At 34.3% G+C, this 22,504-nt stretch overlaps 2 protein-coding genes and 1 non-coding gene across 3 annotated transcripts; all 3 read left to right on the forward strand.

Moving 5' to 3' along the window:
- The first annotated feature begins 187 nt into the window (after nucleotides 1–187).
- LOC125811454 (fe-S cluster assembly factor HCF101, chloroplastic) lies at nucleotides 188–8,073 on the forward strand. The gene is made up of 16 exons (XM_049490948.1): nucleotides 188–386; nucleotides 545–691; nucleotides 1,959–2,101; nucleotides 2,180–2,230; nucleotides 2,719–2,874; nucleotides 3,585–3,728; nucleotides 3,798–3,940; nucleotides 4,397–4,466; nucleotides 4,591–4,686; nucleotides 4,804–4,893; nucleotides 5,250–5,303; nucleotides 5,532–5,655; nucleotides 5,909–6,033; nucleotides 7,159–7,281; nucleotides 7,695–7,763; nucleotides 7,870–8,073. The coding sequence occupies exons 1-15, from the start codon at nucleotides 314–316 to the stop codon at nucleotides 7,761–7,763; spliced, it is 1,608 nt and encodes a 535-aa protein (XP_049346905.1). The 5' UTR covers nucleotides 188–313; the 3' UTR covers nucleotides 7,870–8,073.
- A 9,116-nt stretch (nucleotides 8,074–17,189) lies between these two features.
- On the forward strand, nucleotides 17,190–17,262 carry TRNAF-GAA (transfer RNA phenylalanine (anticodon GAA)). Its single transcript has one exon. It is a non-coding gene; the product is annotated as a tRNA-Phe (tRNA).
- A 1,430-nt stretch (nucleotides 17,263–18,692) lies between these two features.
- LOC125811449 (uncharacterized) lies at nucleotides 18,693–22,077 on the forward strand. Its single transcript, XM_049490942.1, has 4 exons — nucleotides 18,693–19,802; nucleotides 20,364–20,573; nucleotides 21,066–21,157; nucleotides 21,369–22,077. Exons 1-4 carry the CDS (start codon nucleotides 18,711–18,713, stop codon nucleotides 22,039–22,041), a joined length of 2,067 nt encoding a protein of 688 aa, XP_049346899.1. The 5' UTR covers nucleotides 18,693–18,710; the 3' UTR covers nucleotides 22,042–22,077.
- Nucleotides 22,078–22,504: the final 427 nt, after the last annotated feature.

Below are 22,504 nucleotides of genomic sequence, written 5' to 3' on the forward strand. Positions count from 1 at the left end.
ATAACAAAATGATATTTAAAATAATACTTATAACTGAAGCAAATAAGTAGATTTTTTTTTTTTTTTCAAAAGACTTTCGATTCAAATAACTCATAACAAAATAATATACAGACGCAAAATGGACAGAAAGAGGTTGTCGTTTTGGATGACTTAAAAAGAGTTGTGGCTAAGGTAAGGTAAGGCGATTAGATTCTTGATTTTGAGCGTAACATGAAAACTTGAGGCTCACATTAATGCAAATGAACTTTTCCCTCTGTCTTCTTCTTATTCATCATCATCCATAGCTCCCATTAGCAGAAAAAAACTAAAGAAAATGACACTCCTTCAAGCTCCATCTTCTCCTACTCTAACATTTCATCAGTATTGTACTTCACAACCCAAAGCAGGTAGCCACCAGTTTAGTATATATGAGTTTTGGACCATTTGTTTTAATGGGGTTTTGAAAAAGATTACTTTTTTAATGAATTTTAGTAAATACCCATTTTTCTATTTGGGTCAAGTTGGGTTCTTGCTGAATTTTGTGTTTTGCTTGTTGATTACACAGGGTTATATGTAGCTGAGAAGTCTTTTCTTCAGTCTACTTTGAGTGGTTCTTGTTTTTTGTCCTCTCAAAGACAAGTGAAAGCTTTGAACTTTTCGTATACATGTTCAAGATTGAGCTCATTTACAGCTAAAGCTGCTTCTAATGGAGGTAATTTTGTTGCAGTTCCTATTTGTTTAATTTGTCAAATACTTTTAAGTATTAGTACTAATTAAAAGGATGCTCTCGCTTGAGCTTTTTGACGAGATGGTTACACAGTTCAATATGGTATCGCTTGAGCTTTTTGATGACACAGGTGTGAGAACATTTTTGGAGAGTCCGAGCAACTTAGTAGACGTGGGTCTGGAAGTTCTAATTTCACCACCATCCAATGAGCAAAAATATTTTCATGTGTTTGGTTCATGAAAAAAAATCAAGCTCATGTGTTGAGACATAATACGATTAAGTAATTAGAAATGTGTTTCTAGACAACTTAAGCTTTTAGATGAAAATGTCACATCCATTAGCACTATAATTGCATAATGTTGTCCTTTTTGTACTTAATCTTGCTGTCGATAAATGCTTGTATTCTGCTACTCTGTTTTGTTAAGTTTGCTTTGGATTTCTATTTAAATTGAATGTGTTCGCGTGTTTGCTTCATCAGATACCAATTTGTTTTTATTTTCTATTCATCAAATGTTGAACTTTATTTTTCAGAAAATTCCCGACGATTTTTCAGCCATGGCTGACTCGAAAATTTGCCTCAACTTTCCTGAAACGGTCTGACAATGAGGCTTAAAATCTCTGCTTCCCCTTAACATATGTAGAAATGTTCAGTTCTATAACTAATTTTGAAGTGGATATATTCGTGGATCATTAGATTTTCACAATTTTTGAAGGACTCATCTTATTTAAGAAAATGCGTTGGGAACTTCTTAAGGCTTAATAAAGGTCCAGACATGATTAGATATGAGCATTCAGTCGGCACTCTTTTTGGCTTGACCAAGAAGTTTTATGTCCTCTGGATGAGGATGTGTCCTGGCGCTGCCCAAAAATAGTCTAAGATTATGACCACAAACCTTAGACTGTCGAATCATGAATGGAGAGGAAGACGTGTCTTTCTCCTTTTCAAAGAGTTTAAAAATATTGATATGGAGGGGTTGCATCCATTTATTCTGCTTCTCTCAAAAGCTACATACAAAGAGACATCTTGTAGTATCCTCCTAATTTGCATCTTAAGAACCTAGTCATGCACACTGTTTTGTTTGAAGCATTCTTATGCTTGAGTAGAAACTTTTTTAAACTGGATTTCTCATTATGCTCGAGTAATTCCTTTAAAATTTCTTCCCGTGCACATGTTGTCATACATTGTTCAGTTTACATTGCTGCTCTTTGAGATATTGTCTAAATATACCTAAGCAGATTCTGTGACTTGCAGCTTGTGCTTCTTCAGTGTCAGGTCAAACAGCCGAGTCTGAAGTACTTAAAGCCCTATCCCAGATAATTGATCCTGATTTCGGGACTGACATAGTCTCTTGCGGATTTGTGAAGGACCTACTGGTTGATGAAAATTTGGGAGAGGTCTTAAAAACAGTACATTCTGACATTCACATTATATTTGAGAAATATTCTCCTAATCCAATCTATTGGAATTTTCAGGTTTCATTTCGGTTAGAGCTTACAACACCAGCATGTCCAATCAAGGACATGGTAAATGAAACACAACTACCACTATTTGATCAAGAATTGATGTGTATATGAAGTGGTACATCATTTAGTTTTCGTAGTTTCTTTTTCACTGCATGTTGTTGGCTTATAATACCCTTTGTCCCAATTATGTGATACTATCCTTTTTAGTACCTCCCAAAAAAAAAGAATGTCAGTTTTCTATAATTGGAAACGATTTAACTTTGAAATTCCTCTTTTATCCTTAATGAAATGATGTATAGCCACAAAAATGGTCAAGGAGTGTTTTAGAACACATATTTCAAAAGTCTTTCTTTTTTTCTGTAACTTTGTGCGAAATCAAACAGTGCCACATAAATTGGAACGGAGGGAGTATATATTAGGGAACATGAGATTTGGACGCATCCTTGTTATTTCTTTTAAATTCATCCTCTTCGGTATCACGTGAGGGTGGTCTTGTGGATCATCTAAGTATGATAGGACTACAAATCTGACTTTCAAATTTTGGATAGTTTGAGCAGAAGGCTAACGAGGTGGTTGCTGAACTTCCTTGGGTTAAAAAGGTCAATGTGACAATGTCAGCTCAACCAGCAAAACCTATCTATGCTGGACAGCTTCCTGCCGGGCTACAAACAATCTCCAACATCATTGCTGTTTCTAGTTGCAAGGTGAAGAATTCCGCAATCTTCAGTTCCTATGCTTTTTAACTCATTAAACATTTCTTGTAGTATGTACTTGTTAGAGTGGGTTAGAGTCCCACACTGATCGAGGAATGAACTGGTGGTATGTTTATATGGACTTGCGCAATCCTCTCTTCATGAGCTAGCTTTTGGGGTTGAGTGTCATATCTATACATGATATCCAAGCTAGGTCCATCCTTGTTTGGACTCCCGGTCCACACTCCAGTTGGGACTAGAAGTTAAGGGGGGTGTTAGAGTGGGTTACAGTCCAACATTGGTTGGGGGTGGTTTGCTTATATGGACTAGGGCAATCATCTCCTCACGTGCTAGCTTTTGGGATTGAGTTAGGCCTATGTGCCATATTTTTACAGTCCTGAAGGTCTATCTAGTCCTGAAGGTCTATCTGTGTCCTCAAGAGCAAATTAAAAAATAAAAGAGATAGGTTAGAAAAGGACAAAAAGCTTTCCTCTAAAAGCAATATTTGAAGATTTGTTATACCGCAATATTTAAATATGTTAGCTGGTGATTTATTGCTCATTCATGTCGATGTTATTGCTTTCCGTAATTCTTGTTTTCAAACATTCAAGGACTTGTTGCATTGACCTTGCTTGTGTGGAAATTTTTCTGCTTTGACCAGCTTAGCATCTGAAATCTCTTGTGTCTTCTTCTTAATTAATATTAACCTTTATAAACCACAGGGAGGGGTTGGTAAATCAACTGTCGCTGTCAACCTAGCTTACACTTTGGCTGATATGGGAGCTAGAGTTGGTATATTTGATGCAGATGTATATGGTCCTAGTTTGCCAACTATGGTGTCCCCAGAAAACCGGATACTTGAAATGGTAACTGTCATTTCCTGGACTAAACTATGTTTTTGCTACTGCATATAAACCACTGAGAGATTTTTGTAGAATGCAGAGAAAAGAACCATCATTCCAACTGAATACATGGGTGTGAAGTTGGTATCTTTTGGATTTGCTGGGCAAGGGCGTGCAATTATGCGAGGTCCCATGGTTTCTGGGGTCATCAACCAACTGCTGACTACTACGGAATGGTATGATATGCTTTGCATTTGACAAGAAATCAAGAACCATCAACCAATTTACTTAAGCCATTTTGTTGAAATTTCTATACCAGAGAAATTCTTCAAAGTTTATTGAAATTTATTACTCTGGAGACATATTAAAAAGATTTATTTTAGTCTAAATTTTTGTCTACATATGATATGTTCCAACATTTGATGCGAATGTGCCATCCATTCTAATTGTAACCTGGAGGCAGTTTATTGGCTGTTTGGAATCAGATGACTTAATCTTGATAAAAGCAATTGTAGTACATATATTGCATTAATGTGTTGTTAGAGGATTAGAGCTTATTTAAGTAAGTTTGCATATAGTCGTAAAAGTTTGTTTTGGATATCACTACAAATGGTCGTTTTGAGGATACGTCTATGCTCTAAATTTTGCAATCTTGAATTACTTTGTTATCCTAAATGTATGCAATTATGCAGGGGAGAATTGGACTATCTTGTTATTGACATGCCCCCTGGAACTGGCGATATTCAACTTACTCTATGCCAGGTTTGCCTAATAAGAATACAACTGATGTGTGCCAATGTTTGTGAGAGTCCTTAGTGGAAATGATTTTTCCCCTTCTTGTTAGCATAATATTAATATATTCTGCTTTGGCTGATTCAACTGTCAGGTTGTTCCTTTGACTGCTGCAGTTATTGTTACTACACCTCAAAAGCTAGCATTTATTGATGTAGCGAAGGGTGTCCGTATGTTCTCGAAGCTTAAGGTCTGTTTCTTTTGTGTTATCTGAAGTGTTGTCCCTTCCACTATGATTAGAATGCTAATTCTTCTTATTGAGCTGAAAAGATGACGTGCTGCTTCTAATTATACATTTCACGTTCAGGTGCCTTGCGTTGCCGTAGTTGAGAATATGTGCCACTTCGATGCTGATGGAAAACGTTACTACCCATTTGGCAGGGGTTCAGGGTCTCAGGTATGCCGCCTTGTTCTTAGGTTCTATTGATGTGTGCTTCTCCTTCTCGAAAGTTTGCGAATTTATTTTTCCCTTATCTGAGTAAAACAGATTTTATCTAAGGTTACCATGGTATTAAGATCAAGAAACTCCATTATGCATTTTGGAACTTCTCGGGATGAGAAAGAGATTCCGTTAAGTAGTAAAATCGTTGCTTCAGTTTACACACATATTCTAGTGGAGTGAAGCTAATACTTTCTTGATCAGTGATGAGTTTGGATCTAGATATTATACTCAATGATTTGAGACATTATCATTAAACCTGCAATTACCCGTTGAAGAGTACGTTTATTTAAATCTCATTTGTATCTCTGCAGGTTGTCCAGCAGTTCGGAATACCCCATCTATTTGATCTCCCTATCCAACCAGCTGTAAGTTGCAACAATAATAACTGTTGACTGATTCAAGTATTTGAGTATTCACATTTAGCACTTATGTTCACACTAAACATAGTTAATATTTGAACTGCTGAAGTCTTTCTTTAGTTTTTTTCTGTCAATAATCAAAACTAATAGCATCAATAATCCATTGTTGTTTTACTTAAAAATCTTGAACATGCATATCTGAACAATACGTGGACTTTGTTTCAAATTGTAAAGCTATCTGCTTCTGGAGATAGCGGAATGCCTGAAGTGGTGGCTGATCCTCAAGGTGAAGTTTCCAGAACGTTCCAAGAGTTAGGCGTTTGTGTAGTACAACAGTGTGCCAAGATTCGTCAACAAGGTACACTTCATTTATTCGTTTGTTTGTTTTTTCTTTTCAAATGTTTATTCAAGTCAAACAAAATGAGAAGAAAAGAAGATTTCAGTTCTATCCAAGAATTCTTATTAAGTACTCAAGTGAAACAAGCTTCATTCTATAGGGAATACACTTGCCAATATTTCTTAATCTACTTGTCGGAATTATTATCCGAAGTTTGACATGTATACGTTGATTATTGATTGCTCCTTTTTTTCCCTTTTTTCTTCGGGTAAAGTATCAACTGCAGTGAGTTATGATAGATCTTTCAAGGCAATCAAGGTCAAAGTACCTGATTCCGATGAAGAGTTTTATTTGCACCCTGCAACTGTAAGAAGAAATGATCGATCTGCCCAAAGTGTGGTACGCAGTCAAGTTCTTTAAGTTACTGTCCAGCTCGAAAAGATGCCTGCACTGCACTATTTATGACATGATAATACGTTTATGGAAATATCAATTGCCTTTTCTCCATATTAGTTTGGGACTTAAATAATCAACTAGAAATGCATGCATAACTTCTTTTCGCCATGCTTTCTCTTTGATAACGTCTCTTCTTGTTCATCCTAACTCACAAGTTGATTTTAAATAAGGATCAATTTACGAGCCTAGATTTGAATCATACAAAATATAAATATATTTATCAATAATTCTAGCCATCATTGCCAAACTAAAACACAAAAATTCACAATTATCAAGCCAATTCCGAATTCTACTGAGTTCCTACTTGAAATTAAAGGAGGCTTTCAGCTTTAGCAATTTTTAGTGAGAAGGGTAGGGAAAAGTGTGATCTATGGGTGCTTAGCCTCGTGAAGAATATGATCCACCTTGATGAGGCTGATGAGAGTTTATGCATGTAACTTCTTTTTATACAATCGTGGTGTTCGAGCTAGCTTGTGCGCACCTCGATTAATTCCACGGGATACTTGCTACCTCCCACTAACAAGTATCATGTAACTCTATCCACTAAGGCTAGGACAAACGGGAAAAAATCGCATAGTGTGCTTTTGTCGTTGATAAGATTTGAACCTGAGATCTCATGGTTCTCAATCCACTTCATTGACCACTAGACCACACCCTTGAGTGCCTTTTCTAGGACTTATGGTCCCGAGAACTTTTAGTACTTTTTATTTTGTATAATTTTGGTCAAAGATGAGCTTTAATGGAGCTATATGATATGTAAAGATTTATATTGCTGACCCTAATTTGACAACTTCCTTGGCATTGAGGCGTAATAGTTGTTGTTGATTAGTCTAGGGAGGTAAAATAGTTGCTCTAGACGACCTTAAGCATCTGACTCTAAACTTCTCAAGAAAACTTTGGTAGAGTTTAACCATCTATGAGGCAAAGCAAAAAAAAAAAACTGATTTTACGGAGAAAAAACGAAAACTTTGATAAAGTCACTCTGCTTGCATGTTCCACTCAATTAATACAAAACATTTGAAGTCATCTGGATTTTGATTTTTTTTCTCTTCAATGGCTTTGCTTCAGGATGAATGGTCGGGTGAACAGAAACTTCAATACTCTGATATCCCAGATGACATTGAACCTGAAGAGATTCGGCCTTTGGGAAACTATGCCGTGGAAATAACCTGGCCAGACGGATTTAACCAGGTCTTTTCCCTCACTTATTTTGACTACATGATCATTCATCGCTCTCGATGAAGCTGCTAATTATCATATCCTCTTTCCTTTTTTGGCAACTCTTTAATTTCAACTTTCCACATGACGTGTTTAAAGTTGCATTTGCTAGCATCAATGAGCTGTTTGTGACTAATGGAATACTCATACTGTTCTTTTTTATATGACACTCTTTATTTAAACATCCCGTTTTACCCTGGAAATGTCATGACATGTATAACACCACATGTTCTAAGCATACTTTTGATATGTGCGGAAAGTCTTTCTTGTTTTCTTCAACTTCATATCTAGTCAAACACCGCCATACAAAATGAAATGGTTGAAGTGCTTATTTCAGTTCGACTCTATTAAGGGTTAAGTTTTTCGATTTATTTTTGTTGTTGCAGATTGCTCCGTATGACCAGCTGCAAATGATGGAACGCTTAGTTGAAGTTCCTCAACTTACTCCTGCATAGGTAATGAATGACCTCTACGTAGAGACAAATTCAGAATTTGAACTTGATGAATTACTCAGTTAGCCTGATAAATCTTCACCTTCCGACTTTCCTGATTTATTTGTAGGGATGAATTGAAGTCGAAAATCGGATACAAATACAGTTTGGAAGAACCTTTGCTCCCCTACAAGGACCTAGTGATGTTCCATTTTTAACTATCTGTAGATAGTAATTTTCACTACCATTTGTTCATAATATTGTTATTTTTGTAGCAAATCTTCACTAGTGTGTATCATTTTGTCACAGCAATCTATGCTTCATTATTGTTGTACAGCATGCTTCAATGCTTGTACTTTGCTAGGTCTACAAAAGAAAAGGTGATAAAATGAATTAAGGGTCTAATCAAACCTTAAAAATAGTTAAAATTATGAAGATAAATTCCTTATATTAATAGTGTAAAAAGTAAATACATTATTACATCATCATGGTATATAATTTAAAACTATGTACTATACTTTTCCTGTATAATATTTGGCAATCAATACTTAGCGTCCCATTGACACAATTAATCTAGATTTGCGTAAGACATTAAAAGAGAAACTTTGTAGTAGTGATTTCTCCATTCTCAAAAGTTCAAACCTTAGACATTTGGTTCTCCATTCATAAAAGTTCGAGCATTAGACATTTGGTTAATTAAGGATATTGAATCTCGTCCATCACCCAACATTCGGTGACTGATAAATAGAATAAACTTTTGTCACCTCTTTTGCTAGTGGCGTGCGTATCTACATGTAGCGAAGGTTGACCAGTCAATTATAATATTTACAAAGTATATATGTCAAACATATATATATTTATATATATTAAATCTTGAGTATCCTTAACGAAATTTTTAACTTTATCACTATTATCCGCCATTCATCTTAGAAGCTCCAAAACTAAAACAAAACAAAACAATAGGGAGAAGTCAAGAAGAACATGAATTTAACTACAAAAATATATATAGTATTTATTTTTTAAAAAAGAAGGAATTAGTCAAAATGTTTGGCTAGTATTTGACCACTCTGTAAAATAAAAATTATTTATGTTTTTTTGTAACAATACAAGGCTTCATCTAGAAGCATTAGATAGGTAGGTAGGTATGAAATTTCATCAGGTAACACCTTACTTTAAAAACATTTGATGAAAACGTGACATAATTCAATTCTATATTTTTTATTTGCAAATAAAACATTTAGTAACATGCAAATACAATGAATTATGTATTAAAAAACAAACAAACAAAAAAGTACTTAGTTATCACTTTCACCTAAACTTTGAATCCCCAGTCAACATAGACAAGTTGAAATAAACTAAAAGATACTCCCTCTATTACATTTTAACTGTTGTTTGAATTTTAAAATGTAAATCCCAAATAGTTATCATTCCATTTTAATTGTTGTTTGAACTTTAAAATGCAATTCCCAAATAGTTGTCGTTTAATTATTTTCGATTATACCATTTATATTGAAAAAAATGCACAATATCTAAGAAGAAAAATCAACTTACCTTTATTAAATAAAAGCTAAAACGATAGTTGAAATAGAGGGCAAGTCTAGTCCTTTTTCTCCCCTTTTTTGCAATATTTTTAAACGTATAGTTCAAACATTTTACGCTAAAACTTTATTTGTGATAACATTATACGCGAAATCATTTTGATAACATGGAGATTTGGTCCTAAAAAGGGTATGAATGATCTCAAAGTGTAACTGAAAAAAATTGAGTGATTCAAATGCACATGCACAAATTTATAAAACCTTTCTACTTTTTAAATTGGAAAGTGATTATGATTTAACAATTTTAAAAAATGCACAATATGTAAGAAGAAAAAATCAATTTACAAAAGCTAAAGCGATAATTAAAAAAAGAGGGCAAGTCTAGTCCTTTTCTCTCTTTCTCTCTTTTTTAATTTTTTTGTTGCAATTTCTTCATACGTATAGTTCAAATATTTTATGCTAAAATTCTATTTGTGATAGATTTAAATACGACACGATTTTGATAACATGGAGATTTGGTCTTGAAAAGGGTATGAATGATCTCAAAGTGTAACTGAAAAAAATTGAGTGATTCAAATAACACATGGACAAATTTATAGAACCTTTAATTTCCACTTTTTAAATTGGAAAGTGATTATGATTTAAGCATTTATTTTACTACGTAAATAATATCATACAAGTGTGCATAAATCACATCTAAAAGTTTTTTTGTTTCCTATCTGATATCTGATACTCACATTGGAGTCCAACTAAATTTAGATTCGCATCAGAAAAATCTCACATTGAGGATAAAATGCTTCCTAACAAAGACAACTCTATATTCAGAAGGACTCAAACCCGAAATAGCTGATTAACGATGAAGAAATACTAGCTGGGATTGGTCATATCTAAAAGTTTATTAAACGAGTAGATAAAACAATTTCATTTGTAAAAAATATTATTATAAATATTATGTTATCTAAAGTATGTTTAGTCTTCTTTGATCAAACGCGTGAAGATTTTTGTTAATCTATACTTTCTCTGTCCCATTTTATATGTCACTTTTTTACTTTGTATTTGCATTAAGAAATGATGTAACTTTACCCTTCTACCCTTATTTAATGTTTTCTTAAGTCAACTTTATTAATAAATGACAAGATTAATTAACTATTCTATCAAGGATATAATAGGCAAAATATGGTAATTTATGCATAAATTTTATAAAATGACAACTATTGTGGTCCAGCTATTTATAGAAAGGGATGACATATAAAATGGGACGGAGGGAGTAGTTTATAGTTGATGATGATAAAGTCTAATCAAGAATCTCTACTTGATCAGATAAATAATTAAACAAAATAAATAAATATTTTCTTTGAAATTAAATTAAAAAAGAGAGTATATATGCAGTATATTAAAAAAATAAAATAAAAATAAAGTCAATTAGTAGGATAAGATTGTGGGTAGGCAGATTCTATGCTTTTGTTGATTTTGGTTTCATTTGCCCCACAAACAACACTATCATTAATCAGCTAGAAAAAAGCCTCTTGCAATCAATGAGAGGCAACAATTTTATTTTATTTTTTTGGTAAAATTTGAAAAATATAAGACTTCTTAAAATATTTATGTCACGTAGTCTAATATATAATATTATATTTGAGAGGAAATTATTATATTTAAAACCGACGTAGGTTTTTGAGAAATAGTAAATATCGTTCATTAGGTCGTTTTGAATGAATTCTTAAAATTTGGAGATAAAATAAAGTCGATCAAATATATTTCAGAAAATTTATGGACTAATACATAAAAGCTTAGATGATCTCAAATTTCTATTTTGTGATCCTGAAATTCCAAAATAGTGATGTCAGTTCTGCAAAAGCAAACAATCATCACTAGGTCGTCATGAATAAACCTATAAAATTTTGGGGTTAAATGGAGTCGGTTAGTCATATTTCAGAAAATTTATAGGTTAATATATACAAAAAAGAAGAGATGATCTTGAATTTCTAATTCATGATCTGAAAATTCCTGAAAAACGACTTTGGTCCTTGAGAAACAACAAATATCGTTCACTAGGCCATTACAAATGAACCCATAAAATTTGGGGCCATATGATGTCGATCAACCATATTTTAGAAATTTTATGAACTAATACACACGAAAAGTTGAGATAATCCTGAATCCCATTTTGCCACCCCAAAACCCCAAAAAGAAAAAGAAGCGGCATTGATATTAGGTCGTCTAAACCCACACAATTTGGGGTCACATGGAGTTGGTTAGTCATATTTTAAAAAATACATGGATCAATACACATAAAAAACTGAGATAATTCTAAATTTCTACTTCGCGATTCGAAAACTCTATAAAATGATGTTGTTTCTTGAGAAACAATAAATATCGTTCATTAGGTCGTTTCAAACGCCACCCACAAAAATTGAGATTGAATGAAGTCAATCAGACGTATTTCGAAAAAAATTATCAACTTTTTACATACGAAAAGCTTTGATAATCATGAAATTTCATTTCGTGACCCAAAAACTCCTCGGAAAAAGTAAAGTTGGTTTAGTTGAGGCAAACAACATTGTTCACTTGGTCGTCACAAATAAATACAAATTCAGGATCAAATGTAGCTAGTGATTCATACAAAAAAAATCAAGGACTAATATATGCGAAAAATTGAATTGATTTTGAATTACTCTTCCGTGATCCAAAAACTCCAAGAAACGACATCGACCCTTGAAAAATAAGTATCACTCACTTGGTTGTCACAATAAACCCATAAAATTTGAGCTCAAATACAGCTGGTCAGTAATATTTCGAAAAGTTAATGAACTAATACAAAAATATTGATCAAACCACCCTTCTATGAAACTTTTCTCTAAGCCTAGGACGTCACCTTCTTATCACACAATATATAAGAGGTGAACCTCTATTTCACCCCCTTTCAATCCATTTTAAATGTTCTACATTATCATTAATCTCTTCATCTTTGTACATTGGTGATTCAAAATATTTAAAACTCTCTCTTCAATATGATTTAATAATATCATATAAAATAAAGAGAAAATTTAGCAAATAACCACTATAAACTTAATTAGGTTCCTTAGCTATAGTTTATATATTTACGGGCTATAGCTATATATTAAGCTGCTATGGGCGACGACCTCGTTTGTATAATTTGCGGGTATATTTGTACAATTCGTGTGTATTTGTATAATTGAGCTATTTTCTGTCGTATTTGTATAAATTGGTTAGTATCAATTGATTTGTATTTATTTTTGTATAAATTAATTTCGATTGATTGAATGGATTGCTAACTGTAGTTTTGGTGGAATACGTGGTTGTATAAATGAGCTATTTCCGTCTGTGGTTGTATAAACAGAGTAGTAACAAGTGTTATACAAGTTATGTCATACAAATTTTAGAATTATACAATATGATAAAAACTCAAAAATAAAGAATTTATACAAATACAAACATCTGAATTTTAAACAATTATACAAGTAACATATGTTATACAAATTAGATTATACAAATTATGGAATTATACTGTCACGCCCCGAGCTACCCCCAAGACGCGGACACGGGACCTAGGACCACAAGTGATCCTAAGCTAACCCTGTTGGCATGATCATGAACATACTAAAGATAATAAACTGATGCGGAAACTAAATCATAAATACATCTGAAAAGATGGGGAATACCCATATACTGTAACTGAATATATGAAATCTGAGAGTTTAATACAAAAGAAATATCAAACTCAAAATACTAGGCTGAATCTAACTATGTCTGAAATAAGCCTCTAAACTGACTAGAAATGTTGGGACAGGCCCCAGCTAAGTCTAGCAAAACTGAAACTAAAGGACTAAAATACTGAAAGAAACTCATGACTATTGTCCCCGAAGAATGAGGACTCACCAACTGATTCTGCTGAACTGAAGATCGGGAATCGATCTAAGCGCGATCTGGATGCTGAGAACCTGAACCTACATCACGAGAAGATGTAGCGCACGTATGCGTCAGTACTTGAAAGGTACTGAGCATGCAGGATAGAGTAAAGCTGAAAGAACATATAACTGAACAAAGCAATAAAGCAATGAAATAATCTGAACATGATATAGATACTGAATACTGAGCTAACTGAATGCAATGACCAATTTATAACATGCTGACTGAATACTGAATGAACTGTAAATGTGGTCAATGCAATAGAGTCTGACTGAACTGTGGGAGCTACTAATAATCGACATAAAACCACATGAGCTAAATGTGGAGTCCGATGTATACGCCCCATCGAGAGGACCCAATATACCCTGCCAGAGGTATAGAGGCATGCTGGCGTGATCACTAAACTGATGTTGCCCACAGAGGGGACTTACACCTACGTGGCTCGTAGTTCTGGGACTATATGGGTACGCTGAAACCCTAGTCCAACTCGGTATTATGCTACTCCCAATGAATTAAGTGGTTAACACATTATGACTGAGTTTCTGTAAATACTGGATAGCTCGAACTGAACATGCAAACTGAGAATGCAACAATTAATCTGATAATGATGCATTCATAAACTGAGGCATGTAAAACTGAATACTGAAATATCTGACCTAGCATGTGTAATTCAAGAACTAAAGAAATACATAGCTAGGGTTCTGAAATTCATGCGATAAACTGAGCAATAACATGACAATCTGATTTGGAACATTTAAATAACTAATTCATGATGATCTGTTCAAATTCTAGAAACCCTAGGTCTGTTCATAATCATGGAATCAAGAATCTGACTGAATTTTAGGGACCTAATGGGCGAAAGGAACCCACTAGTGAAATCCCACATACATGGTGACGAATTCCACGGAGAAATCTTTCGATTTCGGGGCTGGAACTGATGGAACCTTGCTGCGTTCTTGAACTAGGGTTCTTGGCCTTTTTCTCCCTTCTTGCTTCTAATTTTCTAAGTTTTGATTAATGAATTTGACTTAGGTAAGTTCTAGTTATGTTTCTAGGTTTAAACTAATTAAAACCTCATGATTTAGGGTCTAAACGACGTATCTTAGGGGTTAAACGAAATAGGAAAAGACCAAAAGACCCTTAAATTAGCTGCTGTCAGAGTGACTGACGGACCTGACTGACGGTCCGTCAATCAATCGACGGTCCGTCGATTGGGTCCGTAGATGGAGTCTGCCCGACAGGGCTTCACTAAAACGGGCATAACTTTTTAATCGGAGGTCGGAATTTAGCAAACTCGGTGGCGTTGGAAAGATAATTCAATTATCTATCTAACCATAGGTCATGGGACACATAATTAATTTTGTGCTAAAAGTTATGACCATCTGAAGTTGACCCATCAGAATTTTCAGCTAACTGGCTGCTATCCTTCGATCTACGGTCAGACCTACGGACCGTGGATCGAATGACGGTCCGTGCTGGTCAACCGTAGTTCAGAACTGAAGCTAGGCTTTTGGGGCATCGATCCACGGACACGAACTACGGTCCGTGACCTGACTTACGGACCCGTAAGTCCGGCCGTGGGTCAACACTTAGCCAAATTTTCTGACTTAGTTCTGGGGAAGTTTTCTGTCACGAACCACGGACCTGCAGGACGGACCGTGAGTCCGTCTACGGTCTGTGGATGGTGTCCGTGAGTGCTACCTGTAACACCAGAAATCTGAAATCTCTATTTTCGGATACGGGGTGTTACATATACAAATATGATAAAACTCAAAATGACGAATTTATACAAAGACATACATCTGAATTTTAAACAGTTATACAAATTACATTATACAAAAAATTTACAAAATTATATCTTACAAATTTTGAAAACTACACGTTTATACAACTCAAACTTGACCGCATAAATTTACCTAGAAATTAATGGCGAATAATAATTAATTCAAACTACAACTATATTAACTAATTAACTAGTACTATATATTTGTTTATCCGCATAATTTTTCATATTTAATAGATAAAATATATATCTTGATTACAAAAGACAAAATGAAAATAAAAGCTCTTATGGGACCATAAAAAATGAAAATAAAAACAAAAGAGGGCTAAATTCTTATGCCTATAAAACAACAAATTTATTGCTCTTTCAATTACTACTCCAAACAAACTTCCTATTCTGTTGAGCCGCCAATCCCTAAATGAGTCTTTCATCATTCTTCTTTCCCTCATCGGATTCTCGCCGGAAAACCTGCCGGAAATCTGGATTCCGGCAACGATCTTTGACTATGGTGAAACAGCAGAAAACAAGATTTTACATACTCAGACGTTGTATCATCATGCTTTTATGCTGGCAAAGTCATTCTGTTGCTGATTAATTGCACAAAAAAGATTGATCATTTGTGTATATTTGTGAAAATTGAAACTTCAGATATGCTCCCTTTTTACCCCTTTCGAATGGGTAAATCTCAATTTCAGATATGGAGTTATGAAATCTGCAAAAATTGGTTCTTTTTTCTTGTGAATATATGTGAAAAAGAGAGACTTTTCAGATGTGTTGAATAAAAAAAAGAGAAAGGTGCAGCTCGGTGCACTAAGCTCCTTGTAATTGCGAGGTTCAAGAAAGAATCGGACCACGAGGGTCTTTTACCCAACTCGATATATGATAACAATTTTATCAGCTACGTCAAGACTCGAGAAATATGAAAGATTTGAAGTCTACAAAATTGATTTTTGTGGAAAAAGAAACATCAGATATCTTTCAAATGGGTAAAGCTCTGTTTCAGGTAAAGATGAAATCTTGATGATGAATCTGTCAAGAAAATTCAGATTTGTGAATTTGGAAAATTGAGAAATGTTGAATTGTGTAGTGTGTACAAAAAGGGAAAAATATTGTGAAAAAAGTGGATTTTGTTTTTCTCTTTGTTCTGTTATTTTATTTATCATTGTTTATATTAATAATAATATAATGATTATAAAGAGGAAAGTATAATTGTTTTTTACTTTTCTGCTGAAATGTTTGTCTTGATTATAATTAACACTGAAATTTTTTTCATTCATGTAACTAATATTCTAGCTATGAATTCGATAAAATTTAGTAGTTTTGGTCAAAACTCTGTATTGCATTAACAAATTCACTTATGTATAAATAATTTATTCAATATCAACTAAACAATATTTTTTAAATTGTAGAGTTATGAAATTAAAATTTTGTAACCGTCTTTACTCACCAAGAAAATATATGATATAACAGTAACAAATTTGTTCATCCTTAACAACATATCTTAGGTTTGAGTACACATAAAATAATTCTTCTCAATACGGAACACTAAAATCTCTTGAATGAGCTTTCTATATCATGAATTCAAATTAATCGAATTAGTAAATTTCGTAATCAGTTACTCAAAGAAAGAAAAGAAACCCTCTACAAGTAGAAGAAAGTTATTGTAACCCTTGATGGTCCAAACTCCAAATTGTAGGGGCAAAAATGTTCCAAGTAGATGAAAGGAATATGTAGAATAGTAGGAAGTAGCAACTTTCCAATTATATTCCCATTGCTTTTTATCTTTTTAGTTTAGATTCGATACAAGTGAACCACCTTCCTTTTTTTCTTTTTTGTTAGTCGATATCTATTGAAGTTCGATTAAATTTGAATTCGTGCATAATAAGTAATACAGAATCACTGTTCGCATAAACAACCTAACAGCTTGAGCTTTTTTGCTACGAATTCTGCAATTGTGTTAAGCAATTTGATGTGATATGATTGATTAAACACAAACATACATACATAAACTATCAACTTCTAGATATTAATTTTTTATTTTAGCTTTAATTACTCTTTTTATTTCTTTCAGATTTCAATCAAATATTGTTCATACACTGACTCAAATAATTTATGTTTTTATTTATGGACTCCATACCCAGGACTCAAAACAGAGTTTTTTTTGTATTAGTACGTTTTATTTTATACTTACAACAACAAGCGGGGATAGCTCAGTTGGGAGAGCGTCAGACTGAAGATCTGAAGGTCACGTGTTCGATCCACGTTCACCGCATAATCTTTTTTTTTTGCTTCTGGACATTTTGAAATGAATTTGTATGATTGGAAACAATAAAGTTATTAGTTGTTCATATAAATATTAATTTACATTATGAAATTTTTTGGACATTTTGAAATGAATTTGTATGATTGGAAACAATAAAGTTTTTAGTTGCTCATATAAATATTAATTTACATTATGAAACTTTTTGGAGGTCTCGGTTGTAAAATCACGAACGTCATGATAATATTAGAGGTAAAACAATTGTTTCCAATAGACCCTTAGCTTAAGGAAAACAAATCAAAGTCATCCAAAAAAAGTAATGAATGTGAAAGTAATTATCAGATCTCGTGATATCATTAATTTAAGATCTAATAACAATGATAATCTAACTTTATATCACAAATAGGTAGAAGTTTGAATATAGATTTAATTGAAACTTGAAAAAATATTGGAAATTGAAAGTTTAAAATTTGTACTTAAAAGTTAAATTAGTTGTATTTGAATATGCATTTCAATTGAAGAGAAAAGTTTTGAGAATAAAACAAGCCTTTCCATTTGAAAAACTCATCTTCAACAACTAACCGAAAAATCTATAACCGAAGATGTGGCTAAGGGATCCTATTAAATGCTAAAATATTAATATTTTGAAATTTTTCTCTATTTTGAATTTGAACGACTCTTATGGTTCACGTGATTAGGCCGGTCTATCGAGCCCAATAACATGTCCGGCCCAACCCTCCAATCTAGCCCCATTCAATTCATTGCCGGGTCACTCTTAAGCCGGTTCCTTACTATTTCAAAACTCAATCCGACCCAACTCAAAATTGACTATTTACTTGAACAACTCAAAATTTTGGAATCGGTATCTTGGACTTATTTTCTACTTTTTATTTGTCTATATGTGGAAGGTGTTAATAAAACTGTTCAAATGAATTTTTCATTAACACTTTCTACATATAGACAAATAAAAAGTAGAAAACAAGTCCAAGATACCGACTCCAAAATTTAAATTCTACCTTAAAAATATCTATACCCAACGGCTTACTTATTATAGATAATTACAAATAAATTACTTCATCAATATGCCGTTATTAATAATCCAAAAGATGATATCATGCTTTTATTGCATATTAAGTTTCCGTTTGACCATAAATAATTCTCGCCTTATTCACATTCACACGTATACACAATTTTCAATTTTAAAATGAAAATTAATATTCTTCTTTTTCTAATTTCATAGTTTTTTTATCCAAACGTCGTATAAGTTAGCCATCCCATAAAATCCAACCTGTCACCACTTGAATCTCAAATTCAAAACTTCAAAAAAATATACAATTATTAATACCGCCTCTCCATTTTTTTGAATTGCACTAACGGCCATTTCTCCTTCTTCTTCACAACCCCCACCCCCACCCCCTATATAATTTGCTCTGAAATTTTTGTTTTCACCATAGCTAGCAATGGCAACTCTAACACCAGGAATTCTACTGAAGTTACTTCAGTCAATGAACACCGGTGCAAGAGTCACCGGCGACCACCGTACGCCGTTGTTACAGGTGATTGGAATTGTACCGGCGCTTTCGACTTCCGATTCCTTGTGGCCTCATAATGGTTTTTTTGTTCAGCTTTCTGATTCTCTCAACTCTACTTATGTTTCCCTTTCGGAGCGTGACACAGATCTCATCCTCACGAACCGGCTTCAGCTTGGTCAGTTTGTTCATGTTGACCGGTTCTGTTTTGATTCTCCGCCTGTTCCACGGGCAGTCAATATTCGGTCTATTGCTGGTCGACACGGGTTTATTGGCTCGCCGGAACCCTTAATTGCTCGGATTTCAGGTAGGGGATTTCTCATCCAACCCGTTTCTGATTCGGATCCTATTGCTGCTTATTTGTCGAAAAATGGAAGAACAGAGACGGGTTCAGGTCCGGGTTTGAAAGATGGGAAGGAAAAACTCAGGGTAAGAGAAGTGCTTGCACCAAAAGAAAATGTGGAAATTAAGGAAGATTTGAGTAAAACTTGTTCTGCTCCGAAGAGATTTTCGTCTCCGGCATCAGTTAAACAGAGATCAGTATCAGCAGGGAAGAAGAATTTGGTAGCTGAAAGGGATCCATCACCAGCAGGGAAAGTGAAGAGATCAGCATCACCAGTGCCATCAAAGTCCGTGGTGCCAAGTTTGGTAGCTGCAAAAGAGGAAAATCGGAGGACATCGAAGGAGCCAGCTATTATAGTTCCATCAAGGTATAGGCAGCCATCACCTACATCAGGGAGAAGGCAGGCAAGTCCATCGGTGGCAAGACGGATGTCGTTATCACCTGGACGACGATTGTCTACTGGTCTTAAGGTTTCTCCTGCTGTGGATTCTTCTGGAAAGAAGAAGATGACTTCCATTGCTGCTGGAATTTCCAAAGTTTCAGAGGCAATTGTGGGGTCTGGTAAATCAAGTAGAAAGAGTTGGGATGAAGGTCCAGCAAATAGTGGTGATTCTTTGGAACAAACAGAGAAGATTTTTTCGAAGAAAAAACCGGATATTCAGGCAATTCTGAGAACTCAGGTGATATTTCTTGGTACTCTGTTGATTTCATGGAAATCCATTTACATTTATGATGTGCTCCATGATTATTGTACCACTTTAGGATTGAACAATATATGTTAGCTCCCGTTTAACCATAGGTTTTGAAATTGGAACTCGCAACTTGAAAGTTGTGATTTTTGGAACTTGAAGTTGTGTCTTGAAAAAGTTTGAACTTTGATGAGTGAAAGTGAAATTTGAGACCAGTTTTTGGAACTTGAAAACTTTTGAAGACAGATTTGCATAATCTGATAAAAAATCTATGGCCAAACAGATCATTAGAGATGAATTTTCAGAATCTGATCCAATATCAATGCCCAAAGCAAGTTTAGTTGAGTTTTAAAAAAAATGAATCTATGATTATACTTAATCCCACCCATTTTTCAGCAAAAATAGTAGATGCAATGGGCATATTCACTTGAAACTTTACTTTTTCAATCTTCCTTTGTAAATACTTAATACGCACAAACTATATGTAACTGATTGCACACTGTGAGGTGTATCTGATTGATAATGGCTTAAACAATTTATGTTAATTTTCAGGCTGCTATTTCTAGGCGTTTGAGTGATGTAAGCTGTCATGCTGAGGATTTTGGAAGTGAGGGAAAACTAAAATCTGGTGCCTTGGAATATTCCCCTGACGCTGGAAAGCCTAGTAATGAAGCTCCAGTGATTCCAGTTCATGAGAAGAAGTGGACTGATGGAAGTGTACCACTACACTCCGTATCCTCAGAACTTGCGAAGCTTGGAAAGGTATGGATGAAAAGCTTGTACATTGAATGTGCTACTATCCTATGTTAGCTGCTCTGTTGCATCTACTGATTTCGTTAAGCTTAAGAATGAGTTTTATTCTTTTAATTTATGAGTAAGAATGGTAACGTGATTTCTTTTGGTGATGATGTCTATGGATTTGGGAAAGCTTAATAGAAGTAGCTTAACTTATTTGACAAGCTACTTTGATCATCCAAGTAGCTTGTACACATTCTTTTCCTTTCAAATTGACCACTTCAAACATGTAGGTAAATGTTACACCTAAATGTATTGAATGTTCTAACTATCTAAAGGGTTCCAGTCTGTGTAAACCCATTGAACTGTCATGAGACAAATAAGTGATAGCAAGTAGGAAACATCATCCCTATCTCTACGAGGTAGAAGTAAGGCCTTACACTCTAACCACTCCAAACCCCAGTAGTGAGATTACACTGGCTATGTTGTTGTTTAATGTTGATCATTCAAATGGTGCAGGAGGCAATGCAAAGGAGAATAATTGCTTCAACAGCTGCAGCTGAAGCATTGGAAGAGGCCCTTGCCATTGAGACTATTGTTAGAAATTTGAGGTAAATGTCACCATCCTTATAGAGCCAAACGAGAAATTTTAAGCTTTGTTATCTCATTATTAGACCAAAATGTATGCACAACTGTTGGTAGTGTAATGGAAAGATTGGAAACATTTCATTGTTTCAAAACATGCAAGTGAGAAATGCTTGTTGGACAATGCTTTCTCGATTTCTCTTTCATTTTCTTAAGTCCTGTCTACTTTTTTTGCAGTATGTTTGCAGATTTACACTCAACATCCAACCCTAAAAACCCTCTACCAACTATTGATCATTTCATGTCAATTTACGAAGATGTGGTGAAATCAACATGTGTTGCTGAATCAATCACCAGCAATCGTGGCGTGCAAAAATCTAATGAGAATATGACTATGATGGAGCAACCAAAATCATCTCTTCTTTGGGTGGAGGCTGCTCTAGCAACTGATCTTGAAATTGTCTCTCTCTTGACAAATCAGAACAGTGGAACTCAATCAGCATCAGTGAAAAGCTCTCCGACATATCAGTCAACAAAACCGTCTAACAAGAATCCTTTGATGGTTTCAGCAGTAACTGGATTTTGGACAAGGGGTAATGGGATGAATGAGACAGTAGAACTTGCAAAGAAGTTGCAATCTGAGATGCAAATGTGGTTCATCACTTTTGTTGAAGAGTCACTAGATGCAGGTTTTCGTGTGTTCAAGAATTGCTCCCTGGCTTCTGATGGAGCTTCTTCCAACTGTGATTCAATTCAAGCTATTTTGTCACAACTCAAGCGAGTCAATAACTGGTTGGATCGCGTAGTCTCCAAGAAAGATGAGCAACTGATACAGAAGATAGAGTGCTTGAGACGAAAAATATATGGATTCGTCATTCAGCATGTAGGAACGACTGCTGAAAATTCATAACTTTTGTTTTCTTCTCTTTCTTCAATGTAAGGATAATAACTACTATTTTGTAACTTTTAGCAGAGTTGAAATTCTTCAACTCCATGTTTCAGAATTCATCCGCGCATGAAGATGATAGTCACTGCTATCAAATGTTAATTCAAGTATTTTTGTTACCTTTCATGATAGTTGGTTAAATTGGTTTCCATTCAGCATTTCTGTTTATTTTATCACCACGCTCTTGGTAGTTTTTTGCTGTTTACATTGTTTGATTCAAATCAGTTGTAGTCCAATTCATGAACATGGAGAAAAGAGTGATCTAATTATCAGATAATTAGATAGGACATTACACACTTGTAGGTTAACAAAATATGGAGGTCGAGGATTAGAATAGAAGATTAGTAGGTAGTCGAGCGTTGTCTAGTTCTCCTTATCACTATTGTTATACAATCTTGTTCTTCGATTTTATTACTACTTGTTAGTT

This window comes from Solanum verrucosum, unplaced genomic scaffold (assembly GCF_900185275.1).
Source record: "Solanum verrucosum unplaced genomic scaffold, falcon-dt-bn FXZP01000238.1, whole genome shotgun sequence".
Lineage (NCBI taxonomy): Eukaryota > Viridiplantae > Streptophyta > Magnoliopsida > Solanales > Solanaceae > Solanum > Solanum verrucosum.

What these genes read in the sequence shown, in the direction of transcription:
- LOC125811449 (XM_049490942.1), top strand. Translation starts at nt 18,711, where the DNA reads ATGGCAACTCTAACACCAGGAATTCTACTGAAGTTACTTCAGTCAATG. An exon ending in AGGCAATTCTGAGAACTCAG is followed by an intron (nt 19,803 to 20,363) that starts GTGATATTTCTT and finishes GTTAATTTTCAG; the next exon opens with GCTGCTATTTCTAGGCGTTT. An exon ending in ACTATTGTTAGAAATTTGAG is followed by an intron (nt 21,158 to 21,368) that starts GTAAATGTCACC and finishes CTTTTTTTGCAG; the next exon opens with TATGTTTGCAGATTTACACT.
- LOC125811454 (XM_049490948.1), top strand. Translation starts at nt 314, where the DNA reads ATGACACTCCTTCAAGCTCCATCTTCTCCTACTCTAACATTTCATCAG. An exon ending in TTGATGAAAATTTGGGAGAG is followed by an intron (nt 2,102 to 2,179) that starts GTCTTAAAAACA and finishes TGGAATTTTCAG; the next exon opens with GTTTCATTTCGGTTAGAGCT. An exon ending in CTGCTGACTACTACGGAATG is followed by an intron (nt 3,941 to 4,396) that starts GTATGATATGCT and finishes GCAATTATGCAG; the next exon opens with GGGAGAATTGGACTATCTTG.